Source organism: Alosa alosa, chromosome 6, assembly GCF_017589495.1.
Source record: "Alosa alosa isolate M-15738 ecotype Scorff River chromosome 6, AALO_Geno_1.1, whole genome shotgun sequence".
Lineage (NCBI taxonomy): Eukaryota > Metazoa > Chordata > Actinopteri > Clupeiformes > Clupeidae > Alosa > Alosa alosa.
In genome coordinates, this window is record NC_063194.1 from 19892463 (window position 1) to 19904962 (window position 12500).

The following is a 12500-nucleotide window of genomic DNA, read 5'->3' on the forward strand; positions in this document are numbered from 1 at the left end:
TAGACCAAATCAGTGGTACGATTTCACTAGCTCACTGGCGTGTTGTTTAAGTACAAAGACACAATATGCTCCAAAACGCTCAGAAGCCACTGGTAGACTACCCCATTGAAGAGATGCCCGTGGGCTACGTTGAAGGTGTTGCCCCTGGGCATGCTGCTGCGGCTGGTGTTGGTGCCTGCAGAGCTGCAGCCCAGAGAAGAGTGTTGCTGCTGAGTGAGGTGTGGGCTGGGCTGGGCATCAGCGGCCGTGGTGGTGGTGGGCAGGTTTGGGTCATCAGCCAGCTAATCTCAGCGCCAGATGGTGATGGCAGCCAGGGGGCCTCACACTCCATCCCCCCCTCCCCTCCACCCCCCGAATAAAAGCAGCTCTTTTAAGGGCTTTTTTTCTGCTGCTCTGGCTTTCTTTTCATCTCATATTGATTCTGTAAGCTCCCCTCCTCTTTGTTGCTGCCGCCCATGTCTCTCGCTCACTCCCTCTTTCTTTTTTCTCTCTCTTTTTCTAGTCCTCCTTTCCTCCATCTAACGCCCTACACCCATCCTAAGCTCACTCTCTCTCTCCCCCCCCCTCTCGCCGACTTGTCAGACGGGTGCAGATGCACGCAGCGGTGATCGGCTTCTTAAGACATCACGGCACCCTTGGCCTTCACCCACTGGGGCTGATAAAGCCAAGTTCGTGGGCCTTTAAATCCCTTGGCAAATGCATTCATGGCCCTGGCCAGCCGTCTCTGCTCTTGCCTCTCCTCCTCCTCCTCCTCCTCCACCTCCTCCTCCCACCCCTTTACCTCCATCCCCACCTCCCCTGAGGAGGAGGTGACAATGAGTCTGTGGAGTTGGTGAGGAGAGGAAGATGAACGGTCTGGAAGTGAGGGGACTTTCCACAGGGAGGGAGAGCAGTAGAGGTGCCCAAGCCATGAGTAGTTCATTCTCATCTCAGTTTCCATACTGGGCCATTCATTTGGCCAGTGGTGCTAAGCTAACCCATTTGCGTTCTTTTACCTGCTAGTAGTTCTTTTTTTTAAGACTGAGTGAGAGGTTTGATGCTGTGTATATCACTATTTATTTATAGTGAGGCTCACTCTTTTCTTTTCCTACTCTCTGCTACACACAGTAATTATTCCTATTAATCAAATATTCAGTGCCACAGCCAGCTGTTAGTTGTAGACTGTTCATGTTTAAATGAGCAATTTTAGGGTTCTTCAACTGGGCATCAGAGCCCTGTGGCCTGCTCTACTGCAGTGAGTTCTGAAGTCTTTGCACAGGGGGACGAGAAGGCCTCGGAGCACTCCTAGCAACCAAACTCAAGCAACCCATAGGAATAGGGACTTCCCTGTGTTCCCTGTGCTCGTTCTGTCCTTTCAGTGTTTAGCATACTTATGCTCTAGTTTCTGGTAGATCCTTTAAAGGGACACCAAGCAACATTTTCGTGTTAATTACTCATCTTCGCAAGTCGGTATATGGTTAAATGACTCATTACAGGGCGAATGAAGACTCTCTCGCCGCCCTACTGCCTGTAGGAAGAATATCCCGCTTACAAGTTCAGTGTATCGTACCCGCCGACCCGAAGCAGGATCAGTTTACATCCAGCATCCACAGCACAGAGGCTAATGAAACGCTAGCGATTGTTGCAAACGTGTGTATAATGGCAGAGCCGGCGAAGAAGCAGCGAAAATCCTTGACGGAAGATGCAAAGAAAAGGAAAAGAGCTTCAGACCAAGTTTCATAGAGAAAAAGCATCAGGCTTGCCTGGTGTCCCTTTAACACATGATTTTTAAGTATCATGCCCTGTCCTATCAGGATGTTTTCACTAGCCCTCTGTGTACAGGTTACACTAGAGAGGAAGGCCAGTAGTTTGAGGGCATTTAGGACAGTAAATTAAGCAGCTTTAAATGTCTTCTGTATATCCGCCACTACACAGAACTTGATGGGCCAAGAGTTTGTTTAATGGTTGAATAAAAGTCTTTGAAAGGACTCGGAGAAGTCTTCCCCAATGTTGCACAGTAGTGTCAGTGTTATATAAACCTTATTTACATGCAATGTCAGTCGTTAAGCAGACGCTTTTAATCCAGGCTACCAGAGGAGTACATCTCAGGAGTTGTGTGCATTTGAGGGATTACAGCCATGACCTCAGTATGGCTACTGCCATGATACATCAGGCCGTTAAACTCGTCTTTCTGTTCCCCGTTTCTTTTACAGACTACTGTCTGAAAAGTAGACTTTTAATCAGGTTAGCGTGATCTCTGTGGCAACCGACTTGAAGATGAATGATTTCTCAAAAAGAGTATTATGAGTGAGAAAAGAGTATTCTATCCCGCCAATCTGTCACCAATGCAGATAGGCCTGGCTCTCTCAGACAAAAACAGAGTTGTTCCTCATTTTCTCAGCCTGGTTGTACACATGCATAGCCTCACTCATCTTTCATCACCATATCCCCTCCTCCGGTAAAAGTATAGCCCACTGTTTACATAAGTAAAATATGATTAATGGCGTCCCCCATAGTGTGTAGATTTCCATGGTGCGCTCTGAGCAGGTATGTTCCATCATGGCCCCCTACTGTTGGCTCGGCTCAGGTGTCTGCAGGGGCGGCAGTCGGAGCCTAGATGAGACGGCAGACCTCATCATTAGCGTTAGCCTAGCCACGCGCGTCTCTGCCCAGCTCTCCGGTTAGAGAGCTCCAAATGATCCCTCTTTCTTTGCTTTGTTTACATCTGTCTGTCTGTCTCTCTCTCTCTTTCTCTCTGTGGGTGTCTCTCCCTTCTTCTTTCTCTTTCTGTCTTTGTGTTTTGCAGGATGGTTGTTTTTTTTCTCCCTCTCTTGTGTTCCATTCTTATTTTGCAGATAATTGGCAGCGGACTTGGATTTTTTTTTCTGCCTTCTTTTTGTTTCTTCTGCTTCTTCTCCTTCCTGTTAAGTGATGAATAGTTGGCCCACGATCAAAGCAGAGGCCTCTCGCTCGGGGGAGGGGTGTGTGTGTGTGGTGTATGTGACTGTGTGTGTGTGTGTGTGTGTGTGTGTGCGGCGTGGTGGGGGTGGGGGGAGGTGCGTCATCCCCGGCGACAGCCCTGCGGACAGGCTGCCAGTCGCAGGGGTCAACAGCAAAGTGTCTGAGCATGCATTTCCTACCAGCCGATCCAGTTACATGTTTCTTTTCCTTCCCTCTCTCTTTCCCTCCCTCTCTCTCTCTCCCTCTCCCTCCCTCTCTCTCCCCTCCACTCCCCCTTCTTGTGTGCAGAGCAACAGCAGGTTGAAGCAGCTGGAACGGGAGTACAACCAGAGGCTGGTTAAGTCTGCACAGGTAAACACGCTCTTCCTCCCAGCAGAACAGCAGGAGATAGGCCTGGAGTTTAGATGCAGGGGGTTTAGAGGGACTGTCCCGCAAACGCCCCTTACACACACTTCCACCCGCCCACTCACATACACACACACACACACACACACACACACACACACACACACACACTCCTTCAACTGTTTGTCTGTTTTCTCTGCACTGGTAGAGCTAAGTGCAGCTGCATACAGGGTGCATTGTTCCGTATGGCGCTGCTTCCTAGTGCACCTCGGTAAGGTGGTTAGGAGCCCACACTGGAGAAGGAATGCCCCGTGACTCATATCTACAGTGTGCCCGTGCAGCACTCCTCACTCATAGCTACAGTGTGCCCGTGCAGCGCTCCTCACTCATAGCTACAGTGTGCCCGTGCAGCGCTCCTCACTCATAGCTACAGTGTGCCCGTGCAGCGCTCCTCACTCATAGCTATACTTTGCCCGTGCAGCACTCCTCACTCATAGCTATACTTTGCCCGTGCAGCGCTCCTCACTCATAGCTACAGTGTGCCTGTGCAGTGTGCCCGTGCAGCGCTCCTCACTCATAGCCAGGGATGAAGTGGTAAAATAAGAGGTGGGTAAACAATGAATTCTGTGATCACGGTGATATGGACTGTGCCACGCGGAATCGGATTTTTTAAAAAGGCATTCAGAACATCTTTGATGATGGTGGAGGTTATTGTCCAATGTTTATAACAATACCAGTGGTATTAAATGGTTCCTAGAGTATTAGTGATTGTACATATTGTGAATGTAGATAATACAGTGTGATTTTTGGATGTTAAAAGTTGCAATTGGTGAATAAACTCTTTTGAGAGGTGGATAAACTCTTATTTCTGAAATTTCAGAGGTGGATAAACTTTGTTTACTTGCGTTTAGCCTCCACTACATCCCTGCTCATAGCCACAGTGCCCATGCAGCGCTCCTCACTCATAGCTACAGTGTGCCCGTGCAGCGCTCCTCACTCATCCACCTCCAACATCTAGAACTCTGCGCTTCTTCTCAGGTCTTCACTTCCTTATCACACGGGCATTCTCTTTTACTCTTTTCTACTCTTTTACGTTCCTCTTGTTAGCTCTCTACACATATGGATGTATTTAGATGACGCTTTTATGACGCTCCAAAGCAAATTACAGTTACCAGTTGCACTCACAAGTGCCTTGTTTAAGGGCACAGCCGGGACTCGAACCCACAACCTTTGTGGCTTCTTCTCTTGTGTTGCTACCCTATTCTCTCTCTACTCTCTTCCACCATCTTGATCTCCGCTCCTCTTGCCCCTTCTGTCTTGTCCTCTCTTCCTCTCTGTCATGGTAGGCCCTGTCATGGACTGACATGGATCTGCTAATGTCTCCACCATTGCCTTTTGTATGGTGAATGTCACGTGTTGATTATTTTATTTCACCAAAGGGGACGTTAAAGCCTCGTCCAGCAACCACATGATATGACCTTTAACACTTATCTGCAAAGACGGAAGAGAAAGGAGTTTGTTAGATTGAGAGAGAGAGAAATCCCAGGCCAGACTTTTTTAACCTCACCATAATATCGTAAATGTGCTAATTACCAACCATTTCGTTTGAACATTCTAAAACAATGATGTTTTTTAATACTTCAAAATAACATTGGATAAATGAACCTTACATTTTTCAGTAGCGATAGGTGTGTAGATTTGAACAAAATCTAGTTTAGTTCTTACAGGGGATTTTACTGCCTGAAATATCTGATTTTGTTTACCACGCTCGGAGTTTAGTGCTGGGCTTCTGGGCTGGGCTGCAATTTTTGGTACATGGCTAATTTAGATACACTTATGGTGTGGGTGCTTGCGTTTCTTTAGGAATCTGCCGTCTTGGTTTGTATAGAAATGAATATTAAGTGATACATACACGTAAGAGGTTGGACATACGGGACGGTTGGTAATATGTGACATTCTGATAACACTCAAAGCGACCTCTCTCTCTATCCCTCTCTCCTTCTCTCTGTCTCTTTCTTACACGCTCTTTCTCTCACACACTCACTCTCCTTTGTCTTTTGGGTCGCTGGCGGCCGAGTGCCAGTTTGAAAGGTTGACAAGCAGATGTTGTGTGAAAACAGAAGCCTATTAAGTTTCCTAATAATTGGCGGGTGGAGTGGAGTTCAGAGACGCCAGCGTCTCTTTCGGCGGGGACTAAACAGCCATCGTGTATGCGTGTGTCTGTGCATGCGTGTGTGTGTGTGTTTCTGTGTCTGTGCATGTGTGTGTGCCTGTGTGTGTTTGTATGTGTGTTTGCGTCTGTGTGTGCCTAGGTGTGTGTGTGTGTGTGTGTGTATATGATTGTACCCCATCTAGGTGTGTTACCTTGTCTGCATGCTAACTTGAGAGCATAAATATGTATATGTATGAGGTGTGCTGTGGTTGCTTTTGTGTGTGCATGTGTGGATGTGTGTTGTTCCAATGTGGTGGAAGTCAGCTGGACACCCAAGAGGATGTTTGTGCAGTCACACACACACACACACACACAAGATGGAAGATGGAACATAAGGAGCCTGCTGTGCATGAAAAGCCACTCCAGCTCGAGCAAACATTTCCACTTTAAAGCCTCGGCTCGCCCGAGAGAACAAACTGGCCGGCAGTGGACGTGGCTTCCCTTCAGAGGCCCAGAGAATTCAAGGTGTTTTTCTCAACCTGCATCTGAGACTGCCCTCCCTTTGTGTGCATGCTCACACATGTGTGTGTGTGTGTGTGTGTGAGAGAGAGACCAAGAAAGTGTGTGTGTGTGTGTGTGTGTGTGTGTGTGTGTGTGTGTGTGTGTGTGTGTGTATTTTGACATTCTGCATCCTTCCCAACCTCCCCTCCCCCATCTCACACACACACACACACATACACCCGTATAGAGACGTACAGATAAACAAACTCATTTGCGCACACACGCAGATCAACCTCTAATCAACACAGGTGTCCTTTGAACCCTGGGCCCTGAGAGGCGTCCCTCCTCACTCGTCCAGATGCACGCATGCCCAAATAATGCTCCAATTAAAAACATACCAGCGTACGGGTAATCCTCAATGGGGCCTCCAGCTCGTCAGGCCAACTCCTTTTCAGATATGAATTAGCCTCCATCTGCTGCCCACTCTCTCTATGAGTGACCCCTCCTCTTGACCCGTTAACAATCATCGAGCTGTTTTGTTGTGCGTCTCTTTCTTCTTACCCCCTTTTCTCTTTCATTCTTTTGCTACTATGGAGCAGAGGCCCCTATCACCCCTTTTCAAACCCTCTCGATGATACTCTGAAAAGTGGTAGAGAGAAATGCTGAAATTAGTTTGAAGCTGTGTGTGTGTCTGTGTATGTCTTAGTATTTGTGTACGTGTGTGTGTGTGTGTGAGTGCGGCAGTTATATATAAATATGTAGGCTGTGTTTAAGGCACTCATTAGATATGAGCATACCGAGACTCCAAAGGGCTTCATTGCAGTGTGTCATGGCGTAAGAGCGTTCTAAATAAGCAGCTCGTAGAAATTAAAGAAGGCAGGTCGAGGCAATTATAGTGGAAAATGGTCCGAGAATATCAGAGAGGAGGCTACCAGAAGAACAAGAAAGAGAGGCAGTGGTGGAGGGAGGGAGGGATGGAGGGAGGGAGGGATGGAGGGAGGGAGGGATGGATGAGTAGATACCTCCAGGCTAAAGACTAGATGCTGGAATCTCTTATTGCGAAATAATGATTACCGAGGGAACCGATGTTGCCATAATAAAGGGCCATTTGTTGCTTTCATGTGGGCTCGCCCACTGACAAAATAAGCCTAATCTGCTGCTTTTGCCATCACACCGTGCCGCAGTGCACTGGTGCTCACTCCCACCGCCCACGTACGTGCATACACACACACACACACAAACACACACACACACAGACACACACTAATGCGCTCCTGTGAGGGAGAAGGTTACGCACTGCTAACAATTATCTGTCTGGGCCGGGAGCAGTTGTGTACTTGTGTGTGTGTGTGTGTGTATGGGTGTGTGTGTGTGTGTTTGTGTGTGTGTGTGTGTGTGTATGTGTGTGTGAGCGCACTGCCCTCTCTCTGCCCCTGAGCCACTCCTCTTCCCGCACCCGCGACGTTAACGCATCTCCTCGTTTTCGCTCCTGGACGTTCAAAGAGGCGCTGCAGGTCTTTCATTTCACAGCCCATGCACCACAAAGTTACCCAACTCAGTTCTCCTGTTCCTCCCTCCCTTAACCACACTGTCTCGTTGCTCTCTCTCTCTCTCTCTCTCTCTCCCTCCCTCTCTCTCCCCCTTTTTCTCTTGTCTTTTACGGTCTGTCTCTGTAGTCCCTAGCTGTGGATTGTTTCTCAGGTAGGCACATGGGGGCTGAAAGTCGTTCTCCTGGTCATTACCTCTCACATGAAAGCCCCCCATACATCTGTTGCCATGTATGTGCCTTTAATGTTACAGCCCCTGACAAGCTCATGGAAATACCTGTGTGTGTGTGTGTGTGTGTGTGTGTGTGTGTGTGTGTGTGTGTGTGTGGCGTAAAGGGGGAGAGCTTCTGAGCTCTCAGATTTACCTGTCAGCTCGACACCCACACTAACCTGCAGTAACATCCCCAGCCGAACCTCCGCAGTGTTTAGTAATCCGCTCACAGCAGCTGGAGAAAAAGCGTTCCCGTTAGCTAACAGGGCTGCTTGGCGACGCGCGGCGAGATCCCTCCAGGAGGAGACGTTTAAGGAAGATCTGCAGTAGGAGGGGTACCTAAGTGCTGGGAGCAACTGTAGCCTTTTAACATCTATAGCTCACCAGGCAGTCTCCATAGGATAGTAGTGGTACCTCTGCCAGTGCGTCTTCTTTGTCTTTGTGTGTGTGTGTTTGTGTGTGTACATTTACATATACTGTATCAAAACAAACATGCATTAACATATACTGTATCAAAACAAACGTCCATTGACATATACTGTCAGCACAAGCGTGCATGTTTGTGTGTTTTATTTGTTTAGCTCTGATTATATTTTTCTGTGTACGTGCATTGGCACATGGACATTGCACATGGACTTGTTTGTGGATTTGTATTCCTGCAAGTGTGACGTGTGTGGGTGTGGGTGGGTGTGTGTGGGTGTGTGTGTGTGTGTGTGTGTGTGTGTGTGTGTGCAGACGATGGCGGACGTGCAGGCAGCGGCGTGTGCGGGTCGTGAGGAGGCGCGTCAGGCTCAGCAGGCCATGGAACAGCAGCTGCAGGACGCCATGGCCCGCTGGGACGAGGAGAGGAGTCGCCTCAGCCGCCACGCAGACAAGGCCTGTCAGGTGAGACACACACACACACACACACACACACACACACACACACACACACACACTTCTCAGATCAACAGAGCTTTCACCATCTCAGCTCAGGTCCAAATAACTACCCTCCAGTTGTACTCAAAGGTAGAGCCACTGGGTCTTGATGGAGGTACAGAAGTTGACACTGCAATCAGTGTCTGTGTTTTTTTGTGTGTGTGTGTGTGTGTGTTTGTGTGTGTGATTGACAAAGGAACTGATAGTGGTAATGATAGATGACACTTGCATAGAGATCACATGCCAATACATTGGCATCAGTGCGTGGAGTTCTAGAGAATAGTGTGTTTACTGCTTAGCGCAATGTTTATCTGGCCCTAAGGAGTGATTTCAATGTGTTATGTCTGTGCTGGTCAAAGCCAGCGGCTGCCCAAGGCTTTGTCTGAGTACATCCAGCCCAGAGAAACTTAGAAGTTAGGGTGTCATGTCCAACTTACCCTAGACATGCACACATTCTCTCTCTCACACTCACTCCTCACTCATTCACTCACACACACAACAACAGCAACACGTTACATTTATATAGCACACACACACACACACACACACACACACACACACACACACACACACACACACACTGCTTCCCTGGCATGTCGAGCGTGGGCCTTGTTATTGCGAGCCGTCAGTGTTAACTGCTCAGTTAATGAGGCCGCAATTACAGGCTGATTAAAGTCCAGACACCAGAGAGCGAGACAGAAAGAGGGAGACGGCGTAGATAATGGCTCTAGAGAAAGAAAGAGAGATGAGGGAGGGAGGGAGGGAGGGATGGTTCCAGGAGGATATGAAAGAGAGGAGAAAAGAGAGCGTGCCGTTTGTTAACTGGTTCTGCTTTTGGACGGCCAGAGCAAGCGTGTGGCGGGGCGGCCATTGTTTCCAGAGCTGCTCACTTCAAAGGCCAAATTGTGCGAGCTGAAGGGGGCCCAAGCGAGGAGAGGAGAAAGAGAGGAGAACGAGGGAAGAGGGGGGGAGAAAAAGAAAGGCAGGAAGACAGAATAAAAGACAGAAAAAAGAAAGAGAGCACACATCAAAGTGGTGGCGCTGCTGAATGTAATAATCCCAAACACAGTTGTTGTGATGGCGCTGGTCTGGGATCAGATGTCCACGTCCCGCTGCTTCTTCCTTCTCCCACACGGTTGGGATTAGGACGCGTGCTTGGACTCGCAGGACACCCCGAGTCCGCGCGGCTGTCTTTATATGGGCACCATATGTGTGGATGTGGAGCCATTATAAGTGGCTCTCGTTGCCCGTGAGAGTTTGTGTGGTGCACAGTGCATACTTGAGCATACAGGCATTTTGGTCTCTCTTAGTTTATTGGGCCTTTAGAATGCCAAACTGGTTTTTGTTTCTGCAGGTTCAAAGGCATTATTCACACAGACACACACACACACACACACATGCACACTTACAATAGGCGTCTTTCATACAGTACATGAAAGTGAGTCTCAGTAAGTATTTGTTGTTGTGAAGTGTGCTCATGCCTTACTCCTGAGGTATGCGAGGGCTTTGATTAGAAATGCACAGAGCATGAGAGATAGAGAAAGAAAAAAAACAATGATGGTGGCTAGTGATTAATTTCTGGTTCACGTCCGTCCTAACCCAGGACAGCCTGATGTGATCTGATCTGTTGTGGTTAAACTTTAACTGCCGTGCCTTAACCCCCTGATCCCGTTCCAAAGCTGCTGCGTCAGGTCTTGTCACGTCCCCTGACTCGCTCACATCACAGGCTCTCGTAGACGCGTCTCCTTGGAGTCACACTTTCCACCTGCTCCGCTCAGACCGCTCGGTAATGAACGCTGGACTGACCAATGAGCTGCTGATCATCTGCGCTAATCCACGGTCACGCTGGAGTGCTGATATGAGGACATAATGGCTAGCTGTGGCCTGGTGAGTGTGGATGGACCGGGGGCGCTCCCTCACCGAAACACCACACTACCTTTCAGGTGCTTCTGTGTCCTTGAGCAGGCTTTATTTAAAAATCAGGGGTGTGCAGGCCGGTGAAAAGGGGGTTTGGCCAGGTCCAGTAAGGACAGGTTGCAGCCCTGGCAGATAACATTGCCAGTGGGAAGGACTGACAAAGAGGAAGAGCAACACAAAGGGGGGGGGGAAAGACAGAGAAGGAAGGAGAAAAAAGCCAGGAGTCAAAGGGAGAATGATCAAGAGGCAGGCCGGCGTGTTTTTAGTGCTTGACATTCCTAAAGCAGAGCCCAGCCTCCACCGCGCGCGCTTTGATTGGGCCCTTTAATGTCCGCTCGCTCGCCTGTTTCAAGTTGACGGCAGGCGGGAGGGAGGGAGGGAGAGAGAGAAGACCTGAGGATGAAAGGAGTGTGGAGAGGGGGGTGGACAGGACAGGACAGAGGCCTGTGCTTTATTTCACAGATCGGTTTGAAGACAGAGCAGAGGCTCAGGTGTCCCAGACCAGGGTCAGTCCAGGCCATGCTGGACACGGAGGCTGGGCTGAATTTTTTTGTCCATCCACCTCTGTGTCCCATTGCCTTTCTCAGGTTTGGAAGGGTTAGGGCAATATTACATTTGAGAGGATATCACATTACAGGACCTGAGACATTACAGAGGTTCTATGCCTAAAATGGCCATTGCACTGACATAAACTAGTGTGTAAGATAGGTAAGGGATAATGGACAACACGGCGTTCGGTTCACAGAAAGAAATGCACGTTCGAGGTGGTAAAACGGCCCCGGAGTACCAGCAGTGAACACACTGTTGTTGTTTTTTTTTTTTTTTTTTTCAGATTTTCAGCTCATTTTAGCTCAATATAGAGATTTCATGGCTACAGATTTTTGCCCGTTGACAAGTTTGTCGATAGTTGTGGACTAGTTGACTAATGTTAATCGCTAAGCACCGGTAATGTGCTGGTGCTAACATTACTGCTAGTGCAAGCTCTTGGCAACGGGGGATTCATTTATAGATGCTTATTCACAGCAGACCTGTTCTTACTGTACTTTAACACAGCTGTACACAACTTACATGTCTCATTTTCCATTAAGTACTTCCATACATAAAAAATGTTCAGCCCATTTAGCCTTTAGCCATTTTGTCCATGACTAGTGGACAGCTGCCTACAGCACTGTCCAGTCATTTTATTAGTCGACTAGTTGATGAAACACTTGCTTGTGTCTTTGGTTTGCTGATGTCCAGAATAGGATAGGTACTCAAGAATCCAGAAAAGTAGTTGAGAAATGTATCAGTACACTGTATTTGTGCTGAAGTGTCTAATTATGTGTCAGTAATCAGTTTTAAAGGGACGCTCCTTTTTAAGTACTGTAGCATGCTAGTGCTAAACAAAGCTGCAGTATATTCATTCCAGTCACTCAAGTTCAAATTGAAGTGTATTGTTTTTTCGCACGCAAAAGCTCACAAAGCAAAAATACAAAAGTTTTGCTGTTGATCTGGGAGTGTGTGTGTGTGTGTGTGTGTGTGTGTGTGTGTGTGTGTGTGTGTGTGTGTGTGTGTGTGTGCATGCATGCGTGTGTGCACGCGCAAGTAGATATGTGTTTTTGTGTGCAGGTAGATGCATGCTTGTTGTTCCGTATGGTTTGTACTCATATTCCGTGTGATTCTCCAAGGTCTCTTTGCAGGTTGCGGTTGCTCTCTAAGCGGCACAACAACACAAACAGCTGCGCACACAATGCACCTCAAGGGCTAAACTGGAGGAAGACAACAAGCACCATGTTTTGTTCTCTCCTCCCTCTCTCATCCTCAAACTCCGACTGAACCACATCAGGTCTACTTTAATTATGTGGACATGCCTGCGTGCGCGCACACACACACACTCACGAACACACACATAGACCAAACAGCTTTGTAGCTGTTGCCTGTTCAAGGATTTCTAAAGGACGAGCTGGCATGCATAAGCCTTGGCAGTGGC

General features: G+C 48.2%; 1 protein-coding gene across 2 annotated transcripts in view; it reads left to right on the forward strand.

The window, feature by feature from the left end:
* Nucleotides 1-12500, forward strand: part of cep112 (centrosomal protein 112) — a 110012-nt gene that overhangs the window by 78014 nt on the left and 19498 nt on the right. For both annotated transcript variants that reach the window (XM_048245230.1, XM_048245229.1), the window contains exons 21-22: nucleotides 3229-3291; nucleotides 8432-8581. In XM_048245230.1, the coding sequence (XP_048101187.1) occupies nucleotides 3229-3291; nucleotides 8432-8581 (213 nt within the window). The remainder of the gene's footprint in view (nucleotides 1-3228; nucleotides 3292-8431; nucleotides 8582-12500) is intronic.